Source organism: Benincasa hispida, chromosome 4, assembly GCF_009727055.1.
Source record: "Benincasa hispida cultivar B227 chromosome 4, ASM972705v1, whole genome shotgun sequence".
NCBI classification, from domain to species: Eukaryota; Viridiplantae; Streptophyta; class Magnoliopsida; order Cucurbitales; family Cucurbitaceae; genus Benincasa; species Benincasa hispida.
The window spans coordinates 32,066,775-32,092,647 of NC_052352.1; the positions used below are offsets into that span (position 1 = coordinate 32,066,775).

At 37.3% G+C, this 25,873-nt stretch overlaps 1 protein-coding gene across 1 annotated transcript; it reads left to right on the forward strand.

Annotated features, from left to right (window-relative positions):
- Positions 1-1,320: 1,320 nt before the first annotated feature.
- LOC120076162 (uncharacterized mitochondrial protein AtMg00300-like) lies at positions 1,321-1,692 on the forward strand. The gene has a single exon (XM_039029930.1). The coding sequence runs from the start codon at positions 1,321-1,323 to the stop codon at positions 1,690-1,692; it is 372 nt and encodes a 123-aa protein (XP_038885858.1).
- Positions 1,693-25,873: the final 24,181 nt, after the last annotated feature.

Sequence of the window (25,873 nt, forward strand, 5' to 3'; positions counted from 1 at the left end):
GAATTCTGATCGAGGATCGAGTAGCAAGGTGTCGAGCGTCAAATTCTGAGTATCAAGGATTTGGCAGAATTGATTTAAGTCATTTCTTCATCTCTTCAACAGCGATCTTGAGTATTTAGGACTTGTAAAGGGTCTTCGGCCCAACAATTATTGGTATCATAGAACTTAAAGGTCATCAAGGTCATCTTTCTTGGAGCTTCAAGATTATCAAGAAATCAAGACTCGATACTCGTTCGATTCAAAAATGGCCGTTGCAAGGTATGAGATCTAGAAGTTTGATGGGAAGGGCGATTTTGGCCTATGGAAGGCCAAAATCAAAGCCATTCTTAGACAGCAAAGAGCACACAAAGCCCTTTTGGACTCATCATACTACCAACCACCATATCAGCATAAGAAAGAGAAGACATGGAGCTCACAAAATATGGGACTTTGGTTCTGAATCTTAGTGACAGTATTCTGAGGCAAGTAATTGATCAAGACACAACCTACAAGATGTGGGTCAGGGTAGAAGGTCCGTTTACTACAGAGGATCTCCCCAACAAAATGTATCTGAGGGAAAAGTTCTTCACGTTCAAGATGGATTCTGCCAAGCCTCTTTCAGAAAATTTGGATGAATTCAAGAGGATAATCTCAAAGTTCAAGAGCCTTGGTCAGGCTTTTGTGCTATTAAACTCTCTACCCAAAGTCTATAAAGAGATGAAGAATGCTCTGATGTATGGCAGAGAACCAGTCACAACTGATGCAATCATCTCAGCATTATGAACAAGAGAGTTAGAGCTTTAGTCAGTCAAAAAAGAGCAGCCTAATGTAGAGAGGTTGTTTGCCAAGGGAAAGAACAAGCAGAACCAGTCTAAGGGGAACAAAAACCAGCCAAGTGAAGAGCACAAGCCAAAGACCAAGTTGAGATGCAATTGCAAGAAGAAAGGTCACCTAATGAGAGATTGCTACAGTATGAAAAGGAAAAACCAAGAAAAGGAGAAGGATTAGAAAGGGAAACAACCAAAAGCATCTCTGGTTGAAGGTTCCTACTTTTACTCTGATGCCTTAGCCTCAACCAAAAATCAAACAAACCAAATCAGTCCTCTTGGGAAGCATGATTGGGTGCTAGACTCCAAATGCACCTATCACATGACACCTTTCAGACCTTGGTTTAATACTTACAAGGAAATAGATGGAGAATTAGTGTACATGGGCAACAATGAAGCCTGTAAGATAAAGAGGGTTGGTTTGGTGTCCTTGAAGCTAAAGGACGGATCAATCAAACTTCTAAGAAATGTTAGATATGTACCTTTGCTCAAGTGAAACTTGATATCTCTGGGCATGTTGGACTCCATTGGGTGTGAATGCAAAGGAAAAGGTGGAGTTCTTGAAGTGATTAAGGATTCCAAAGTTGTGTTGGTTGGTGAGAAGGTCAATGACCTTTGCATTATGAGAGGAGTAGAGATGATGACAAGTGCCTACACAGTTTCATCATCAAACTTGACAGAGGCTGACTTGTGGCATAAAAGACTCTGCCATATTAGTGAGAAAGGGATGCAAGCTCTGTCCAAGCAAGGAATCCTTCCCAAAGGTATCAGTGAGCACCTTTCCTTTTGTGAGCATTGCATTTTAGGTAAAGCAACCAGGCAAAGCTTCACAAAATCTCAGCATGCCACCAAAGAAGTATTGGACTATGTCAATTCTGATCTATAAGGACCATCTCTTACACCAAGCCTTAGCGGCTCAAGGTATTTTCTAACCTTTATTGATGATTTTTCTAGGAAAAGTTGGATATACTTTCATAAAACTAAGGACCAAGTATTTGGGAAGTTTAAAGAATGGAAAGCCATGATAGAAAATCAAACATCTAAAAGGTTAAAATACTTTAGAACCGATAATGGGCTTGAATTCTGTCATGAACACTTTGATAAATTTTGTAGTGAGAATGGTATAATTACGCATAGGACAGTGAGGTATACACCTCAACAAAATGGGGTTGCTGAGAGGTTAAATAGAACCATAGTGGAAAGGGTTAGGTGTTTGCTCTCTGATGCTATCTTAAGGGAAAGTTAGGCAGAAGCTGCATCCTATATTGTGTATACCTTAAATAGGTGCCCTTACACATCTTTAGATCTGCTTACACCTGAGGAAAAGTGGACTAAACATCCCTCTAACCTAGATAATTTCAAGGTCTTTGGTTGTGTAGGGTTTGTACACCAAAATAAGGGAAAGTTAAAGACCAGAGCAGTCAAGTGTATGTTTGTAGGCTTTACAGAGGGTGTCAAGGGGTTCAAAATGTGGCATCCTATTAGAGAAAGTTCCTAGTGAGTAGAGACACGTGGCATCCTATTAGAGAAAGTTCCTAGTGAGCAGAGACATCACCTTTAGGGAAGAGGAGATGTTTATGCGAAAGGAGAAAAAGGTAGAGGATGAAAGACAGTCATTCAATACCAGTTTTGAGGTGGAGTTACTATCCGAGCAGCCAAATAAGTTTAGTCAGCCTAGTAACAGGATAAATAGAGGAAAATGCAGAGGAACATGAGGATACAGCATGTGAACAACCTAATCTAAGTCAATATGTCTTAGCTAGGGATAGACAAAGAAGAACTATCACACCTCTAGCTAGATATACTGAAATGAATTACGTGAATCTGGTTTTAAATGTTGTAGTAGCTCCTACTAGCCAAGAACCAACTACCTTTGAGGAAGCAACAAGTTGTGCTAATGCAAGGGATTGGATTGAGGCAATGAATGGGGAGATGCATTCACTAAAAGTGAATGACACTTGGTCCTTAGTTCCTCTACCAAAAAGGTATAAACCTGTTACTTCTAAATGGATTTTTAAACTTAAAGAAGGAGCATCCTGTGATCAAAAGCCTAGGTTTAAAGCTAGATTGGATGCTAAGGGTTCACTCAAAGAGAAGGACTAGACTATGCTAAGATTTTCTCTCCTGTTGTAAAACAAACTTCAATAAGATTTCTCCTATCCTTAGTTGCTCAAAATAATCTAGAATTGTATCAAGTAGATGTCAAAAATGCTTTTCTTCATGGACATTTAGAAGAGACAATCTATATGACACAACCTGAAGGATTTGAAGTTAAAGGAAAAGAAAATTCTTCTGCTTACTCAACAAGTCTATATATGGGTTAAAACAGTCACCTAGATGCTAGTATAAGAGATTAATGACTATTTCTAGCATTAGGATTAAAAGAAGATCCTTTGACATATGTGCTTATGTAAACACAGGTTCTTACAGGACAAAGTTTACCTACTCATATATGTAGATGACATGTTGCTGGCAGGTAGGTCTAAAGAAGATGTAACCCATGTTAAAAGCCTCTTAAAAATAGAGTTTGATATGAAGGACTTAGGAGAAGCAAGCAAAGACCTAGGAATAGAGATCCATAGAAACAAAGAGGAGTCTATTCTAAGCATCAGTCAGTCCAACTATTATGAGAAAATCCTTAAAAGGTTTAACATGGTTGATGCCAAACCTGTGAGCTTGCCCATTGCCCAGCACTTCAAGCTTTCCTCAGCTAACTCTCCTAAGGATTCTGACCAAGAACACAACAGATGGTTGTCATACCCTATAATCAAGTTGTTGGAAGCCTTATGTATTTAATGATTTCTATAAGACATGAGCTCTCATATTCAATAAGCTTATTTAGTAGATATATGTCTAATCCTGATAAGAGACACTAGGAAGCTACTAAATGGATCCTAAGGTATCTAGTTTGGTCTAAAAACTCTAAGTTAGTCTATCAAAGGTCAGTGAACCAAAACTAGATCTTTATGGATATGTTGATGCTGACTATGCTAGTGATTTGGACAAAATGAGGTCCTTAACAGGCTACCTTTTCTTATTTCATCCTAATCTAGCTAGCTTGAAAGCATCTCTTCCGCCTATAGTAGCTGATGCGTGAAATTGTGATATGTTATGGTGTGAGTTTGCGATGATGTGTGTTATGCGGTGATCATGCAAGTTTTCCTAACAAGACCCAAGTATAAGCCTTCTTAGATTTCCTAGTAAGTCCAGGGTCAAACACAGGGACTATTAAGTAAATATGCGACAGACACTTTAATTCTATTGCGATAGTAAAAACAAATGAAGTGGATGGTGTTTTGATTTAGGTTTTTCCTATGTGATAGAGTTAAACGCAGAGTTGATGAAAGTGTAGAGTTACAATGAGTATGCGATGAAAGGGTTGAGAAGGGGATTGGCTAACATTTGCTAAGATTGTGCACAAGTTATGCGATCATGCTACACACAAATAACAACACGTCATTTCTCAATGCAGAATGGCATAATTCCTATTTCTAGGACACATGCAATATGTATATGAAACAGTCAATAGGACTTATGTCTAGGCCTCTACTCTTGTCTACGCGATGATGAATGATGCACACATAAAATAAGGTGACCGCATACAATCATTCCTATTTCTAGGGCGCATGCGATGTGTAAATAGCAATAGAACTTATGTCTAAGTTTCTACTTCTTGCTTATGCAATTCTAATTCGACTTTCTCAAGCCTAGATTCTAATCTGACTCTCTCAAATCTAGATTCTATCTTTAGACAAGTATGTCTAAAGGGTGAATGATGCATACATAAGACAAGATGATCGCATAAAATGTAAATCTTAAGTCATGCTGGCTAAGTACTTCTCAACCCATTAAGAAATTTAGCTACTCATGCGAAGTATGGAGAGATTGAACATAGATTGAAATGAGATTTCCATTTTCTGTAAATAAAGTACTGAATGCAAAATAACAAATGGAATTGAGAGATAAGAAGCCCAGTAAGCAATGTCTTGCTTCCCATGGCCTTTTACACTGTTCTTTTTCACTCCAACTTTGTTCTAGATGTGTGTTCTTTCTCTCGCAAGTGTTTTCCCTCTCCTTTGTAATGCTTTCTGGCAGTCTCTCAATCTGTCCGAGAATGATCTCTCGGTTTCCTCATCTCCTTGCTCTTCTCCGTCCTCTAAGTATATGTACGACTCTGTGCGTGAACAGACTAACTAACTCTCTAACTTCCACTCCGTAACTCATTCCACCCCTTTTACACTAGTGGCCTTCGGTATTTATAGAGCTCAAGGTGAAGCAGTCTTTCTTGCTAATGATTGCAATGATGGGCGGCATTAATTCCCTTGTTCTAATGCGCCGATTAATGGTCACCGAAAGTTGAATGTACTTACTATAGTGTGGCTTTTAACAGCTTATCAACTAAATTCGGATTCGATCGTTATCAGCTTTCCATCCCACCATGATTTGTTGTGCTGTCACCTTGATGCGCAGTCTTTATGCGGCCACCTTTTTAAGAAGCTTCTTGATGACATGCAGCTTAGGCCTTTTATTTAGAATTATGAGGGTTGTTAAGCAAAATATGTGGCAATTATGTTAGGAATTCATGAGAAAATGAGCTTGTGGCATTCAACATTGAGAATCTCGGCTAACCCATTATTATGCGATATTATGCGTTCAATTGTCTATTTTGTAGCTAATGCAGGAAGTGGACGCAAACGCGGAAGTCGGACTACCGCATAGACGATTGCATGCGGAGAAACTCTCCATCGTAAAGGTGAATGCATTCGATCAACGCATGGGTGGATCGTATAGGAGTTGCATTCGCTAATCAGCCGCATGCGTCCATCGTATAGAAGTTGCGATCATTAAGTGATTGCAGCCATCGTGTAGAAGTTGTGGTATTAAGCGAATGCGGTCACTACATGATTACGGCTACACGATAACGCATACTAAGGGGATCAATGCAAGGTTGGTCGAATGAACGCATCAACACATATCTCGAGAAAATCAAAAGATGATGTTGACATTTCACCTACCACGCCGTTAGCAGCAGAGATTCAGAAAGGACTAACGCGCTACGAACGTTAGAATCAGAGTAGTCCATTAATGCTATCGGCGATCCAAGCTCTATATATAGAAGCCAATGAGCAGAAGTTCAAAGGATTTAAGTTTCGGCCTTCAGGTGGATCCTTGTGATCCAGATGAGCGCGTGAGAAAGAAGCTTGAGAGTTCTTCACCTTCTTCATCCATTCCAAGTGATGATCGGAGCCTTCGTCGAAGCTAGATCTCGAGAGAGTCTACTCCACCACCCCTCCATGGCACCACCGGCAGCCTTGACACGCATCTACTGGAAGCAAGACATTGCTTTTAGCTGGTCATTTCATTTTTTCTTCTTTTCTTATATTGTATTGTATTACATTTTGGGATTAAGGAATTAATACATTATGTGTTCAATGCATTTCTATGTTTCCTTGATTCCATCTCCTTCTTTCTTTACTTAGCATCCTTAAGTTTCATTGCATCACTTAGTGAGATTGCTAGAGTATCGCATACTTAGTCATGTGGATTAGAGATATGAAGCATGTAGCAAACCACCGAGAGGTGTGCATTACGAGAATGTGCGAGAAAATATTATTTTCTTAGTGTGAAGCTGTAGCAACGTCTGTCTATAGGCGGACGCAACACTTGTCTATGAGTAAAGTCAGCAACAACTAATTGCCCGGGAGGGTAAGTGGTTGGTCGCATTAAGAAATGTAAGCTATTGTTCACTAGAGATAAGAATAACCTTGCGTCAGCCAAGTTTATGTGGTTACCTTGTCTTATGTATGCGTCCATCACACCTTTAGAGTTACTCGGGAGAGAGTCTAAAGAAAGAACCTAAGACTCGAGAGAGCTAGGTTAGAATCGATGCTCGGAAGAGCTAGATTAGGTTTGCATAAGCAAGAATTGAAACTTAGGAATAAGCTCTGTTTGTTATCACACAGCGTATGCACCCTACGGAGAGGACAATGACTGCGTTCAAGAAGTAGGATATGGTGGCGGTATGCGGTCATCTCGACCCTTTTGCATACACTTCGCATATGTCCTAGATTTAGGCTTTTAGTGTGTGTAGCATGATCGCATAGCTTGCGTTGGTTGAGGTTGCCCTTGCGGTCACTCTTAAGGGTTGCGATGAAGACATCTTCACATTTTATCTATTTTTCCATCCATTTATTTCACGTCAACAGTTATCGTGTCTCTACCTCTCATTCATACTTCTCATTGCGTTGTCTGTTAGTTAGAAGTAGGAGTAGTGTTAGCATAAAAACCCCTCCATCATTCTTTTATTCAACCGTTACATACACATTACCACATAGCATTTAGTTACAAGTCCTTGAGTTCGACCTCGGATCACCTGAGAAACTTGCGTTCGCGTTATACTTGGCGTGAGCACAAGAAAACTTGTGACAGGAATGCATGGTCATCGCAAACATTCGTTAACGCATAGTTCATTCCAACGCATGACCACCGACGCATGATAATCAACGCATACCTTAATACATGCATCGCATATTGCATTCACGTAATTTTAGTCGTCAAGTAATTGATAACTAATTTTTTGTCATCACTTCTCACGACCGCATGACTTGCGATCGCAATCTTCAAGCGCGCTGATGCCTTGTTCCTTTGGATCGCAATTTCACATGCGCCATCGCATTGTTCCTGCATAAAATAAGTAAATTAACTGCTTTTATGCGATGAGCGCTTGCGATCGCAATTCCTTTCAGTTTAGCACTTTTGGACATGATATTGCTTATTTTACCATCGCATTCTCCCATTGTTTTACTTATTTGAGTTGTAATAACTTGTATTTCTACCAGTTATTGATAACGGGTAGAAATGCACGTTATTACAGCATAGAGTTATAAAACAATGAAGGATTGCGATGGTAAAAATATATAAAATTACGTTCAAAAGCATTAAGTTCATAACATTGTGATTGCATGCATCTATCGCATTAAAAACAGCTAACTTATGTATTTTGTATAGAAAATGCGTTGGCGCAAGGCGGAATTGCGATCCAAAGAAATTAACGTCTAAGCACATTAAGAGATTGCAACCACAAGGCTATGCGATCGTTTGCGTTCGCAAAATTCTGCTCAAGAAGGTGGACGCATAGAGCCGGTGCATCAAGGTAAAAGGTTAATAAATCACGATGGGACAAAAAGCTAATGACGGTCGATTCCAAATTAAATTGACAAGCCATTAAGAATACTGTAGCAAGTACACTCAACTTTTCGGTGACAATTATTCGGCGCATCAGACAGAGAATTAATGTCATCCCATCAGTGCAATCACATGAGAGAAAAATCTCTTCACCCTGAAGCTCTATAAATACTGAAGGCCACCTTCGTTAAAGGAGTTCAGTTTTTCATTCCAACTGAGCCATATAGAAGATAGTTAGCCTTTGTTCTTAGTTTACTTATACTTAGAAGGTAGAAGCAAGAGAAGGGAAAAGATGTCGGAAGATCGTCCTGGTCAGCTTGAGAGAGTGCTAGGGAGCATGGAAAACAAAGAGAGGGCCAACTCTTGCAAGAGCAAGAATATCTTTTGAGCAGAGTAGAGAAGAACAGTGTAAAAGCCTTGGGAAGTAAGAAATTGCTACCAGGCTCTTCATCCTTATTTCGCATTGTCATTTTGTACTTTGAGTTCATATATAGAATGGAACTTATATTTCTACATTTGTTCACTCTCTTTACAATACGCATGAGTAACTAAACTTTCAAATGGGTTGAGAAGTACTTAGCTAACATGACCTGGGATCTTCATTGCATGCGATCATCTTGTCTTATGCTGCGTCCATCACCCCTTTAGAGCTACTCGAGAGAGAGTCTAAAGAAAGAACCTAAGACTTGAGAGAGCTAGGTTAAAATCTAGACTCGAGAGAGCAAGATTAGATCTGCATAAGCAAGAGATAGAGACTTAGAGATAAGGTCTGTTTGCCAACATGCATCACATGCACCCTAGAGATAGGTTATGGTAGTATGTAGTCACCTTGTGTATGTGTGTGTCATTCGTCATCGCATAAACAAGAATAGAAGCTTAAACGTAGGTCCTATAGACACCATCGCATACATTGCATGCGTTCTAAAACTAGAAGCCATAGCGTTTGCATTGAGAGATGACTTGTTGTTGTATGTATGTAGCATGATCGCATAACATGAACGCAATCCTAGGAAGTGTTAGCTAAATCCCTTCTCAACTCGTTCCCCCGCATACTCATCGCATCTTTCATACTATTAACTCTTTTCTCAACTCCGCCGCATAAACTTTATACTTTAAACAACACACCAACCTACGCATTGGTTTATTCGTTACCGCAAAGTAATCAAAAATTACCATCGCATACTGTTTCCTTAGTCCTTGTGTTCGACCCTGGGCTTACCAGGCAACTCAATAGGATTTATACTTGGATCTTGCTGAGAAAACTTGCATGCACAACGCATATTCCACCACCGAATTCTACACCATTATTTCATCGCATTAAATAATGCATCAGTTATCAGTAGCCCTATCTATAACTGAAGCTGAATATATGGCTCTAATTGTATCAATCAAAGAGGCTTTGTGGCTTAAGAGACTGCTGAAAGACTTTGGAATAGATCAAACAGTAGTGAAACTCTACTGTGATAACCAAAATGCTATTCATTTGTCCCAAAATCCACAATTCTATACTAGAACAAAGCACATTGATTTCAAATATCACTTCATTAGAAATAAAATTGAGACAGGGGAGATAGAAATCTTAAATGTCCATATATTTGATTATGCAGCTGATATGCTAACTAAACCTATTACAAAGCTTAAATTGTTTAAATCTTTAGAACAGGTTGGTTTTGAGCTTCCAGACACAGGGTGGACAAACCGGTCAAAACTAAGAAGATCTTGAAAATTGCAGGCATTGGAGTCAAGATGGAGAATTTGAAGAAGTTTGACTCAAATACCTCAAATTTTCAGTTTGTTTATAACTAACTTTTTGTACCGGGCAGCTGGTATATCATTATGAATACCACTGATTTCGAATTCAAAAATTAGAGAGTTATCATCTTTTCTTAGTTTTCTTGCAAACTAAAATCTGTAAACAATCTTCAGTTAGTAAAAGATTTCAGATTTTCTCGTGGACATAGGCAACCTTGTCGAACCACGTAAATCACTGTGTCTCTTTCTTCTTCCTTATCTTTCTTGTTTTCAATCGAGTAATACTTCACTGCAAATCGTGCGCCAATCGTTTATATTACAAATCGTATCGAGTATCAAGTTATCGAGTCAATCGTGCATCAAATTATTCCTATCGAGTAGGTCTGAGTACACCGTGTTCACCTTTGAGTTGCACCGAGCATCATTCAAGAACCGTCGAGTACGATCAAGTATTAACTCAGTTATCATCGAGTTGCATCCAAGATTTAATAGAGACCAGTCAGAAGAAGAAGGGAATTCTGATCGAGGATCGACTAGCAAGGTTCCTTCATCCGGCTTATGTTCTTCATGTAGCATTCAGACCGAATGACTCAAGCATTGAGTTTCGAGTATCGAGGATTTGGTAGAATTGATTTAAGTCATTTCTTCATCTCTTCAACAATGATCTTGAGTATTTGGGATTTGTAAAGGGTCTTCAGCCCAACATTTTTCTTATCTATTCGACATTTTCAGTTTGAATTTGTAATCAGCCAATGATCATAGTTTTCTTTCGTTGATATAATGTGGTCATCTAGGTTGTTGGAGAGATGTTGAGCCTATGTTTGTTGAATGTGTTTCATCAAGTGAATATGACAATTGGTTTATTTCAAGTACTGATTCATATATTTCTCTTTGCCTAAACTCTTCAGAATCTTCCCCTCTGTTTGATCAAATGTTTTAGCCACCTCTCTTAAGAAAATTTTGTATAGTTTTGTTGCCAAAATCGGAAAGAAAAAAAAAATCAATTTACAGGCGTGACAATTTAAGTAGTGAATTGCTTTGAAAACATGTCAAAGATAAGATTCGTTGAAAAATCATAAAATAGGATTTATGGCATTATGGTTTTAAAACACATGATCTTTAACTCCAGTATAGTATCATGTTAAATTATTATGAAATCCAAAGGAGGTGCATGATTTAAGATTTTGAAACTGGAGAGTATGAGCTACTTAGTAAAGCTCATATTTTGTTAGTCGTTTTATAAATCCATATTTACTACAATGTTATATCTTCATGTGTACTCCTTGGTTTCCTTGCAGAACTTTCTTTTTACTTCTTAAGTCTGCTAAATTATCTAATAATTGGTCCTTAGATTTTTTTGTAGTTTATAGCTTTTCTTTGGCCTCTTACAAAATGCATTCACGTTTTTATTTATCATACTAATTAAATTAAAAGCAATTGTAAAATTTAAAGTTAGGTTCATTCAATAAAAACCATACATCTCTTTGAGTAGAATTTGCTAAAATAGAAAAAAGAAATAGTTGGTTAGTTCAAGTTGGGTAATATTTCTTTTTCCAACTTTGATGAACCTGCTTCAAGTTTAGTTGTTCAAAAATTTCTCTTCATTTTCCTTATCGTTTAATATCATTTTTAAATCAGCTCGTTCAGGTGTTGGATTTATTTTTTTTAAAATTAATATTAGTAGCTTTGTGGGCTTCAATCATACCATATTTTTTTATGATAACAAATGTTTATTTACGAACGATTTTAATGTTTTAAAGTATTTAGAGCATAGAATTTGACAAAACGATTCCAACATATTTTTAGTTTCTAAAATTTGAATTCATACTACAAGGATATGGCCAATATAGAATTGAACATAAAATATCTTGAGATGACGTGGAGGCCTAATAATCAAAGTAGATCAATAAGTGGGACACGTGTAGCCTCAGAAGATTGACAGATAGTGGAACTTTTTAGTTTTCTTGATTTATAAAAAATTAAAAAGGAAAAAGAATTCTTTTAGAAAAAATTGACCAGCGGGCAAATTAAGTGTTAAAAAAGAAGAAACAAATAGGCTAATGGCACATTGCACTATTTCTCTCTCTTTTTATTATAATTCCCATCTATTGTAAATATTATGATAATAGATGGTCACTAGATGCTCATGCTTTGTATCGACTGATCATGTGTCATGTCCCCATTTCCCAAAGTGTTGTCCATGTTGTTGGGGTTGATGCCCTAAAGTCTCGTGTTCTATAGTTTGTAAATAGTTTGTACGAACGCTTATGTTGTATAATATATGATATTTTACTTCACATCTTGTATATTGCTCAGTTGCATGTTTTATTTGCTTTATCACAAACCAATGAACTTAAAATCCCTAGTTATCTGTATGTAACTCAAGCATGTATGTGGTGACATACAAGTGGATCATGTCTTGAGTGATAACCAAAATGGTCTGTTGTATAAGGATATAGGAGGAAAAACTTATCCTGGTAACGCTACAGATGCGGCCTGCTTTGTGGAATGGTCACAAGTGTTGTGACTCGTCATAGATGGTCTGATCCTGATCAATTGTATTGCGGACAAGCGAGCGGGGGCATCCCATACAAAAAGTTTGTATAAGATCTGACTACGAAGTATTAACGTCTCGTTATATAACACCGTTCATGACAGAGACTTCACTTCACTAGGATGATCATAGGTAACATGATCTCAATCCTAGGTGAGTTGGGAACTCCTGCCATTGAGGGCGGTTCTTTGATTTGTATGGGTGCGATGGGCCAAGTCGCAAATTCAAACCTACCATTTTGGGGATTCGTCTGATTTAGGAGCTGGGAACTCAGCTACACAAGATGAAATTCACTCTTTCCCTGAGGCAGAGGTAAGTAGATAGATAGCTCCCTTAAGGGTTGATTTCAGGCTTGAACAATGTGGCGCCACACACCTTCTCTTGGTCTGAGAGGTGTTCACATATAGTTGGACTATGTTGTATTGTTCATTAAAGGAATCAGTGGTACTTAAGGAGTGAGATGTAACTACAGGTGTAAAACGGCACTTTAGCCCAGCTGTACTTACGAGCATTTGTGAAGGGTCATCGTACTCATGCGCCGTCGGCTGCCATTGCCCCGATTTTTGTCGGAATTTTGAGGAAAACCTTGGTTAAGACTTATTTTTCCTTATAATTTAGGAGGTGAAGTTCACCCCTTTGATTTTGGGTTAAATTAGTAACCTCTCTTTGGTTTGAAACTTAGATTCAAGATTTGGAAGTTTTGAGGCATTGACCATCAAGCTAGATACCATTTTGTTTTGCAGAAAATTGGTGAAGATCGGTAAGTTTTGTAAGTTGTTGGATGGTTATTCTTTTGGATTGAGAGTAATAGTAGGAAAATTAAGTTATTGATTTTGGATTTAATTCATGATCAAATTGGCTAATTAAATCGAGTATTGGAATTTGTCTTGGACCAAGCCACAACTTTAGGTTGATTCAAGTGTGCTAAAGAATTTCTAAGGAGATTTTGTTTTGCATTTTTTTACCAAGTTGAGGTAAGTAATCTTACTACTGAAACTGCCCTAGTGCCCAACAATGATAATTATGATTTATTGAGGATTATTAGTTAGCATGATATTTATGTCTGCCTTCATTGACTGAGGTTTGAAATGACTGGAGTCAAGAATTGACAAATATGATTTACTGAGGATATATTGATAGTTTGATGTTTATATATGCCTTGCTGATATGAGAATTTAAAAGGCTAGTTGCGCATAAAGATGTTTGAATATTAGTATGATTTGAGTATATTATTTTTATTGGAGATCCTGCTGAATCTGAGGAGGATGAGATGCATACATATGTTGTAAAGCTATGATGAAGAAATTTATATGTATATTGTAGAATCATGATGATGGGATGTATATGTATGTTATAGAACCATGTTGAGATTGTGATGTCGAGATTGTGATAGTGGTTTTACTAACTAGTTAGAATGCCCACCAGTTTGTGTTTCCTTCGGGATTCACCAGTTTTTGTTTCCTTTGGGATTCACTAGATATTGTGTTTCCTTCGGGATTCACAAATTTGTGTTTCCTTTGGGATTCACCAGATATTGTGTTTCCTTCGGGATTCACCAGTTTGTGTTTCCTTCAGGATTCACTAAATATAGTGTATCCTTTGGGATTCACCAGTTTGTGTTTCCTTCAGGATTTACCAGATATTGTGTTTCCTTCGGGATTCACCAGATTGTGTTTCCTTCGGGATTCACTAGAGGTAGTGAGCCTGCAGTTCTGAGCCTGAGGAGAGGCGTGAGGGACCACAGGTACCACTTCTTTAGTGATACCTACTGTCCAACTGAACCTCTTTACAACACTTAGTAAACTTTAAGTCAAGGAGATAACAGCAACTGAATAAGTAGGCCCATTTTATTACAATAATGTAACATTTGTACAACTCCAAGACTTAACTACAAAGTTTACATCAACAATTATAAAACCCTCCGGAAGTGTAATTGTGGCTTGTGGCAGACCTTGACCTTAGTAGCACCCTGGAACTCCTCACCTTTCGCTACCTGGATAGAAAAACAGGAAATAACAGAATGAGCTTCATAAAGCTCAGTGAGTGGTAAGCAACTTCTAGAGTCTATTTCAACTCATAAATAACAAGCATATCATAAATACGAGATTACATTCAAACCTCAGCTTTGAACAAGTCTGGTCTCAACTTCTATCTACACGTACGGTAGATAGCTAAACTAATAACTACTTAGAATGAGTATGTTGTCTACACACATGGTAGATAGTTAACTGTTACTAATACAACACTTACTATTTTGCATACCTTCTGTTCTCTATGTCTCCTCTGTGCACATAGCTCCCCACTCATGGGCTCAGAAGCTAGGCCTGTCGGCCCTCTAACCATCCCATACGAGGATCCTCCCACAGGTTCAGGAACTAGACCTCTCGGTCCCCTAACCATCTCATGAGGTTTTGCTTTCGGGCTCAAGAACTAGGTCTATTGACCCCTTGACTATCCCGATCACATAATCTCATTCTCATGCTAGATACTCATTCATAACATAAGCATATACAATTTACTCTAAAAGATATGCTTTAAGACTTAAAGGAAAGTACCACTCACCTTGGTAAGGATAGGAATCTTTCTCTCAAGAAGTTCCTTGATCACCTCAAGCTCCCTTTTGAACCCTAAGATCCAGATTCAACTTAAAGCTCCGATTACTCATAGTTATAGGCTTTATCTCGAGATAATTCCTTCTAAAAATATTCTCTAAAATGTCTCAGGAAGCTTACTTAAAAATATTAGCTCATAACTCCTCGTGGTGTGTCCGGAAACATCAAAATATCAATACTGGCCCAAGCTTACCCGATAGCTCAACCCTTCTGTCTTTTCCTCATTCTCCAGCTCAATTCCTTGGAGCTTCTTCTCCAGAAGCCTTACCCTGAAAACTAGGTTCTCATAGATTTCAGGTGGCTTTGAAATCACTCCAAACGCACGAGTATTCTGGGAGAACTCCTCATCCTAAGTTGATGCTATTTCCAGACCTTCTTGTCCGACAACATCTTTCCCCCTTGGAACCTCTTGACCAATGCCTGGTCTTACTATCAACGCATAGTGTCCTCCCAATTAGTCCTCACACACTCTTCTTTATGTCCTTTGAAGAGAATCTGAGTTCTCATCTGAAGTCCTTGGCCCTATTTATAGGCGTCCAAAATTTCTTTAAGGCCGACACCTCCTACTTGGCTGCATGTCCAAGTGTCCTTTCCTCACACTATTACCGCAACCTTTACATCATCGCAGAGGTGTCTTCTTCTCCTTTCACCAACGCATGGCCCTAAAGTTTTCATGTCTTCTTATGCATCCATCTCATTTTCTTATGGCCTAAGACTTCTTCCTAACAAGTCACATGTCTGGATGACGTCCTTGAATGCGTCCATCCAATCCCATATGCGGTCATCCCTCATATGTGTCTTTCTAACTTCATATGCGTTCATCCAACCCTACCTTGTGCATCCCATTGACGTAACTTAGTCGCATATACTATATGATCGCAAGAATCTTCCTTGGCCGCATATCCTTCACTTTCGCATGGCTTACCTTTGCCCTATGCGCTCAACTAGGATAATGACCAACTCCCTTTCAAAGCATAGTACTAGCCTTGTCCTATGCACCCACATGTCCTTGGATGTCCAACGCATAGCACATCACCCACACATAGCACCCTTTGGGTCGACTTGGTTCTCAACTCAACACCTCACGGCATAGCTCACCATCGCCTTGGTTCTTGCTGACGCATCACTTATCACCAACGCAACCAACCTCATAAACCTTATTACTGCAAGCCTTAGCAACACAAGGACAATTCACCATGCATCCACCTTAGCTCATTCCATCGCCTAGCTCATACTTTAGCAAGGCTGCCACATCCATCGTGTAGCATCACCGCATGCCCTCGATCGCATCACCGCATGCCCTCACGTAGCATCACAATCACCGCATGCCCTCGGCCGCATCACCGCATGCCCTCGGCCGCATTCACCGCATGCCCTCGGCCGCATCACCGCATGCCCTCGGCCAATCCACGCATGCCCTCGGCCACATCACTGCATGCCCTTGGCCACATCATCGCATGCCTTCGGTTGCATTACCGCATGCCCTCACGTAGTACTGCCACAACCATCGCATCCACCGCATCCATCACGCCGCATGTGTTGTTCTAACCTCTCAAGACATTAGTTGTCGCATGCGTTTTTTCTTGGCCACACTTTGGCTTCCTTCAACATCCCAAATAACCTCTAAAAGTTTCATGGCTAACGCATGGCACCACACCAACACATTGTCAAATACTTAGTCATTTTCGCCTTGGCTTCCAATGCATAGTTCCTTTTTGGCATTATACTTAACCCAATTTTTACTAGTTAAGGCTTATCTCAAACTACTCAAGGAAAATCTATTCAACACTTAGAAATTTCCTTCACTTCATCATAGAATTTAACTTCCACCTACTTAAGTAGGAAAAATGGAAATCCGGGTTTCACAAGAACTCAGTTTTTCATGTTTGTATGTGTCCCATGAGGACTAGGACAGTTTATATGTTCCACCAAAGGTAGACATCTAGAGGACATAGATGCCTAACCTGACCCTAGTATTGGGCTTACTTACTGAGTATTTTATACTCATTCTTTCTCATATTGTTGTTTCAAGTAAGGGTAGAGACGCACCAACGATGGACAAGCGGAATTCGTGATCGAGCCACTGGGACTAGTTTTATGCTTCCGCTCATGAGATTTAGATTTATTTTCATGTTTTTCTTAACTTTCAGTTTTGATGTTTGAAACTTACTATTAAGAGTTGTTTTCAGACTTATTTATTATCATTTATGATTTATGGGTACCCTATTGTTGTTTTTAATATTTGAATTTAATGAAATCCTTTTGCATTTACCTTATTTATTTAGCATTTATTTCACCATAAAATAGTGTCGTTTTAAGTTTCATGCATGCATGTATTTAGTAACAGCCTAACTTAAGTCCTAGGGGGTCGGGTCGTTACATTCGTGCTGCTGTAGTCGACGCATCTGCTGGGCATTGGTTGTTCGGGTAGAAGTCTTCCGCTGCATTGAGTTCCATAGTTAGAAGAGCGTCTTCAACTGGTATGAGAACTCTCTCCCTTGTTATTTTTTTGTTCAAAGCATGGCGTTAATTACTGTTTGTTTGTATAACTGTGCGTTTGAATGTATATTGTGTATTTCGATCACTGTGAAATTGGAGCAATCCGAACACGCTCATGGAACTCTTAATTAAGAAATCCTTCACATGTGTCTCAACATTACACACTATTATTGTCCATGTAATCCACCTCTTACTTGCCAAATTGCCTATAAATAGTAACATTTGGTAGGTTTTGGAAGACACGCACATTGGGCAAATTCCATTAAAATCGGAGAAAGTGGAGAATTTAGAGAAATTTCTTATTTTATATTTTTCTAATTTGTTATATTTTGTTTATTTTTATATTTTGTTTAATTTATTTTAATATTTATTTATTTTATTATTTTATTATTTTATATTTGTTTTAATATTATATTTTATTGGTATCCTTGTTCTTGTTGTGCTTCTCAAGTTCACAACACGTTATCAACACGAGCTCCTATCAATTTCCACCCCCCTCCCCCGAAGATACGTCCTAAAGGTATGTTGGTTTTTCTCTTTTCATCATAATTAATAAATTAAATGTTGTTTTACATATTTGATATATATTAAATTTATAATATAAATATAATATTTTGTAATAGTGTTACTATGGAAATATTATAAAATTAGAATTTGTAGCATTTGATATTAATGGTAATAATTATTTGTCATTAGTTCTTGATGCCAAAAATGTGATCATCAAATAAAAATTTTTCTTCCTCAAGCTCGTCCTAAATGAACGCAATTGAGGCTCCAAAATTTTAAATCAATATGTTAGAGAAGACATTTTTCTACATTTCAGATATGCTCCTGCAGTAGCAATATCGAGAGATGCAAATGTCAATATAATATAAGGTTCTGCAAACCTGATTGAAGGCTTTGGAAAAGCAAATATTATTTTTCCTAGAGTAACAAAATTTATAATTGACAATACATTGTTATCTAGTCAATCAAAGAGAAATCTACTTAGTTTTAAAGATATACATTGTAATGGTTATCATATTGAGGCTGATAGAAAGAATAATATGGAGTATCTTTATATCATATCTATTGTCTCATATGAAAAACGTGGATTTGAAGATTACATGCTCAAATAATTAAGTTAAGAGCACAATTTTCTGATTATACAATTAAGACCATTCGTCTTGATAATGCTAATGAATTTACATCTCAAATGAGGTTAGGAATATATACTGTTAAATATCTTGGACCCTGACAGGTTATGTATTTACTGCACGATTTGTTTATTGATAGTATCAAGTTTACATTGAAGTTCAAAAAATAATTCATTTACAGGAGGCCACCCAACATAGGATTGCTCCAAGCTAAGCACGCTTAACTTTAGAGTTCTTATGATTGAGCCACTGAAAAGGAAGGTGCACCTTGTTGGTATAAGTAGCAACTTTCAATTCTTTTAAGCCTTTCTTAACCATACTTTCATGTCCTCAGGATCCCTCTCGTTCGGATGTAATACCGGTTCATTCATGTACCCCTCTAAACTCAGGTCGTTACAAAGAAAGTAACTAAAGCATATATACTAGCTGTAAATGTTCCATCGAAAATTGACATCGCAACACAATAAGTTGTCACCAATGAGTCTGAAACACGCTAGAAGCATTGTAGACCAGTGGGTTCCAAAAATAAAAATCCTCAAAAATGAAAAATAATAAATAGTCAATAAGACTTAGTTGAGGATATAAATATCCATGAAGAAATCCTTGACATGACTAGTGAGGAAGGTGAAATACATAAAGATAATAATGAGATTTCAATAAACTACATCGTGACAAGAAAAAGATGGAACCGAACTAATGTAGTTATTGATAACATTTTTGCATATAATGTTGCTCTTAATATTATATCTGTCACACACCCTTCCAGATTACCCTCTTAATCTGAAAGAGAATGTGATGGTAGTAGTTACTAACCCTTTTGTGGGAACCACTACCAGACTAGCCTCCTTAACTTGCTTAAGAAACTCTGAATCCCATATATAACATTCAGTAAACTAAGAAAACTTAAAAACAAACTCAAAACACCAGGGTCCAATACAAACATAAAAGCATCATAGTAACAGTTACAGAGATTAGTGGGTCCCAACATTCCTCACTAGTCCCTAGCATGAACAACACATATGTACAGATAGAGACAAAATAGACACCTAGAATGTCACTTTACTCTTTGAGCTAATCTTGAGTCCTTGATGAAGGAACTTGACTAGAGAGATCCTTGAGCGGAAGTGGATCATCCAAATTTCATTAATTATTAAAAATATAATTTACAGTAAACATATAAGAGATATGCATTCAAAATAAATTACAGCATGCTTTTTACAAGAAAAAGAGTTTCAAGATACACTACCTTTTAAGACCTTTTCCTTCACATAACCTCCCTCGAATAGTCATGAACCAACAACTTCTTGAAGACCTTCTTCAAGATTTTCTCATACCAAACAAACCGGACACAACCACAAAGAGACCTTGGTATTCTCGGGGTGAGAACCCAGGAGTGGTTGGCTCTGACTATTTTGGTTAGCACAGATAGTTTGGGTGGTGGAAGAAAAAGATTGACAAATCTCTCAAGAACACAAAATCTCAGAACAATTCTGTAAATTCTCAATCGTTCAGCAATTGTCAATGATTAAGGAAGAAGAGAAAAAAAAATGTATTCCTTTTGCCATAAATTAATAACCACCCACTAAAGTGGTTGGAGAGAAAAGATGGGGAAGTTATTATTCAAATAATAATAAAATAATATGAATAAATATGATAACTAACTTATCATATTATATTTATATTAAATTATATGTTATATCAAATATAACATATAAATCTATAGTTTTAATATTGTATCACATACAATATAAACTATAGTTTCTTTTCTCTATTTTATGACATTTAATGTAAATCATATTTATATTAAATTTAACAACTATGAATCACATTCATAGAAAATAAATTTGAATCTCATTCAAATATTTATTTTCTCCCATTAAACTATAATGTATCAAATATATTATGACAATTATATCATATATAATTGAAACAATTTAATAATATCATATATAATTAAATCCATCTATTAATTTGACAATTCAAATTAATCTAAAAAATTATTCTCGACTAAATCCTTTTGAGCTACCAAGGGGACCTTATAGACCTGTAGCTTGAAACTCCAATGGTACATGAATAATTAACTAAACTCTTTAATTACATTATTCACCATCCGTTAACTGTTGTGCACCTCACTAAAGAACGATAGGTGCATTGTTGGGTACTTCACTAAACCCTTCTTGGGCCAAGAAAGGGTGTGGCGCCACATTGTTCAAGACCCAGAATCAACCCTTAAGGGAGCAATTTATCTACTTACCCCTACTTTGGGGAAGGAGTGAATTCCATCTTGTGAATCCCCAGAATGCTAAGCTAGTTAAGTAAGCGATCTGGCCATTCTCACCCATACAAATCAAAGGACCGCCCGCATAGGCAGGAGTTCACAACTCACTTAGGATTCAGGTTATGTTACCTATGGTCATCTTGGTGACATATAAGTCTCTATTATAAGCGATGTTATATAATGAGACTAAATATTTCGTGGTCCGGTCTTATACAAACTTCTTTGTATAGAATATCCTCGCTTGCATGTCTGATACATGAATGATGAGGATCAGATCATTTGTAGCATTTTAAAACAATTGTAACACCTACAAAGCAGACCATACTCATAGTGTCACTAGGATAAGGTACCCAGACTTATCCATCTACTACAGACCATTTAGGTTATCACTTAAACATGATCCACCTGTATGTCTTCATATACATGTTTAAGTTACAATGATAACCTTGAATGTTAGTTTATTGGTTTGTGGTTAATGCAACTAAAATATCACATATTTTATAAAAAAAGGTGAATAATATATCATATATTTTATTAACCACATAAAGAGTTTGTTCATACAAAGTTTACAAACTATAGAACCCTACGAGATTTCGGACATCAACTCCAACAATCTCCCACTTGACCTAAAGCTAAGGGGTGTACAATATAATAAAATACAAAGTACACAAAACAATAACCTAGGGCATAACCTGCCCAGTACAATATCTCCCACTTGCCCTAGTCCAGTCGTGGTCTATCCCATAGAACCATACTCTACAGGTGACCCTCAAACATTGTACCCATGTAGGCCTTCGTAAATGGATCAGTAATGTTATGCTCTGAAGCTATCTTTGTGACAATCACATCCCCTTGATGCACAATCTCTTAGATCAGATGATACTTCCGCTATATGTGCTTGTCGTGCTTATGACTCCTAGGCTCTCAGGAATTAGCCACAGCACCACTATTATCATAATAAAATGTGATGGGCTTTGGTATGTCTAGAACAACTTCCAGATCAGTCAAGAATTTCCTGAGCCAATCAACTTCCTTAACAGCTTCACAAGCTGTTACATACTCAACCTCCATGGTAGAGTCAATGATACACCCTTGCTTGGTGCTTCGCCATACTACTGTTCCTCCGTTAAATGTGAACACTGATCCTGATGTGGATTTCCTATAATCTCTATCAATTCGAAAATTAGAGTTTGTGTATCCCATAAGAATCAAATCCTTAGAACCATACACAAACATGTAGTCTCTCGTTCTCCATAGATACTTGAAAATGTTCTTAACGGTTGTCCAGTGATCTAATCCTGGATTAGATTGATATCTACTGACTATCCCCACTGCATAGCAGATGTCAGATCTAGTACATAACATCGCATATATCAAACTGCCCACAGCAGATGCATAGGGGATCCGTCTCATATCCTCAACCTCTTGAGGTGCCTTAGGACACTGCTCCTTAGACAAAGTAACTTCGTGCCTGAAAGGAAATAAGCCCCTCTTCAAGTTTTGCATCGAATATTTGACAAGCATCTTGTCAATATACGACGCCTGAGACAGTGCTAGCATTATGTTCTTTTGATCTCAAATGATCTGAATACCCAGAACAAACTGAGCCTCTCCCAAATATTTCATTTGGAATTGGGTCGCTAGCTAGTTATTAACTGTAGTTAATAAACCTACATCATTCCCAATGAGTAGGATATCATCTACATAAAACATTAGAAAAATACTGAACTGTTGATGATATTCTTGAATACACAAGGCTCATCAACGTTTTGACCAAAGCCATAAGATTTGATTGCAATATAACACCTTATGTTCCAAGATCGAGATGCTTGTTTCAGTCCATACATGGATCGATTAAGCTTGCAAACCTTTTGTTCTTAACCTTGGGTTATGAATCCCTAGGTTGCACCATATAAATAGTCTCCTTAAGATTGCCATTCAGAAAAATAGTCTTGACATCCATTTTCCATATCTCATAGTCATAGTATGAGGCAATGGATAAGAGTATCTGTATAGACTTCAGCATGGCAACAGGCGAGAATGTCTCCTCATAGTCGACTCCCTTTACCTAGGTATAACCCTTTGTCACCAGTCTAGCCTTGAAGGTTTGCACCTTCCCATCAGCAACCCATTTTCTCTTGTAGATCCATTTACAACCTATAGGTTTAACCCATCAGGTTGATCTATAAGATCCCATACTAAATTGAAGTACATAGACTCTATTTCGAGATCCATGGCTTTGATCCATTCATCTCTATCAACATTCTCCATTGCCTTCTTGTAAGACAATGGATCCTCAACCTCCCCATTAGCTACCATAGCTAGGATTTCAGTTAAACCTATATAGCAAATAGTGGATTTACAACCCTCCTACTACGTCGAGGCTCCCTCAACACTTGAGGTGGATTTGACCTACTAGATGAACCTACTTCAACAACTCTTGTTAAGGTACTAGGTTCTTCAACAACTCTTGTTGAAGATTTAGTAATTTCTTTGGAAATCTCATTCAATACGATTTTACTTCTGGATTTATGCTCCCTTATGTGGTCTTCCTCAAAAAAAGTAGCATTTGTCAATACAAATACTTTGTTTTCTTTAGGATCAAAGAAATAACCACCTCTCATTCCTTTGGGATAGCCTACAAATAGGCACTAACTTAAACGTGGTTCCAATTTCCTAGGATTAGCCTCAAGCACATGTGCTGAGCAACTGCAGATTCTGAAATGATGTAAACTAGCTTTACGACCATTCCATAACTCCAAATGTATTTTGGCAACACTCTTGGATGGAAAACAGTTCAGGATATACACTGCAGTCTCTACTGCATAATCCCAAAATGAGTCAAGTAAGGAAGTGTAACTCATCATAGACCGAACCATATCCAACAGGGTTCAATTTCTCCTATCTGATACACCATTTTTTGAGGTGTACCATGTGCTGAGAGTTGGGATACAATTCCATGTTCTATCATATAGTTCTAGAAAGTTAAATCCATAAACTCTCCACCTCGATAAGATCAAAATGTTTAATCGTTCTATTTAATGCATTTTCAACTTCAGCCTTGAATTCTTTGAACTTTTCAAAAGATTTATACCTATGTTGCATTAAATAAACGTATCCATATCTTGAATAATTATCAGTAAAAGTGATGAAATATTCATAACCTCCCCTAGCTTTTACATTCATCAGATCACAAAGGTCTGAATGCACTAGCTCTATAGGTTCTTTGGTCTTATGACCTTTTCTAGTAAAAGTTCTTTAGTCATCTTGCCTTCAAGGCATAACTCAAGAATTTTCTTCTAACTCGCTTTGAAGTGCATTCTTCACCAACCTCTCAATGCTATTGAGATTGATGTGTCCTAGTCTAGGTGCCAAAGCTGGACATTTTCCTTAGGAGAAATTCTAAGTCGTTTAATACAACATGCTTTTTACAAGAAAAATGGTTTCAAGATACATTACCTTTGAAGACCTTTTCCTTCACGTAACCTCCCTCGAACAGTCATGAACCAACAACTTCTTAAAGACCTTCTTTAAGATTTTCTCGTACAAAACAAACTAGACATAACCACAAAGAGACCATGGTATTCTCGAGGTGAGAACCCATGAGTGATGGGCTCTGACTATTTTGGTTAGGAGGGATAGTTTGGGTGGAGGAAGAAAAAGATTGAGAAATCTCTCAAGAACACAAGATCCCAGAAAAATTCTATAAATTATCAATCGTTCAACAATTGTCAATCATTGAGGAAGAAGAGAAAAAAACTTTTCTTTTAATCATTTTGCCATAAATTAATAACCACCCATTAAGGTGGTTGGAGAGAAGAGATGAGGAAGTTATTATTCAAATAATAATAAAATAATATAAATAAATATGATAACTAACTTATCATAGTATATTTATATTAAATTATATGTTATATCAAATATAACATATAATCTATAGTCTTTATATTATATCACATTCAATATAAACTATAGTTTCTTTTCTCTATTTTATGGCATTTAGTATAAATCATATTTATTATAAATTTAAACAACTATGTATCACATTCATAGAAAATATATTTTAATTTCAATCAAATATTTATTTCCTCCCATTAAACTACAATGTATCAAATACATTATGACAATTATATCATATAAAACTAAAACAGTTTAATTATATCACCCTCTATTAATTTGAACAATTCAAATTAACCCAAAAACTATCTCAACTAAATCCTTTTGGGCTACCAAGAGAACTTTATGAACCTGTAGCTTGAAGCTCTAACGATACATGAATAATTAATTAAACTCTTTATTTACATTATTCACCATTTGTTAATTGTCAGGCACTCCACTAAAGACCGACAGTTACACTCTTCGCACTACAGATATATTTCTGTGTCCATTGGATATAACCAATTAATAGTACGATGACCCTTCACAAATTGCTCATAAGGATAGCTGAGCCAAACTACCGTTTTGCCCCTATAGTTACATCTAACTCCTTAAGTACCACTAATTCCTCTAATAAACATTATATCATAGTCTCACTATGACTAAACCCTTATGAGGCACGGAGAGTGTGTGGCGTGACATTGTTTAAGACCCAGCCCCTAAGGGAAAAATTTATCTACTTACCCCTGCTTCGAGGAAGGAGCGAATTTCATCTATTATAGTTGTGTTCCCAACTCCTCAATCAGACGAATCCTCAACATGGTAGGCTTGTTGAGTCGGAGATCTGGTCACTCTCACCCATATGAATCAAAGAACCGCCCTCATAGGCAGGAGTTCACAATTGACTCAGGATTCAGGTCATGTTACCTATGGTCATCCTGGTGAAATGTAAGTGTCTATTATGAATGGTGTTATGTAATGAGACTAAACATTTCGTGGTCCGGTCTTATACAAACTCCTTTGTATAGAATATCCCCACTTGCAAGTCTAATACATGAATGATTAGGATGAAATCATTTGTAGCAATGTACAACAATTATAACACCTACAAAGCAGACCATACTCGTAGTGTCACCATGATAAGGTACCCAGCCTTATCCATCTACTATAGACCA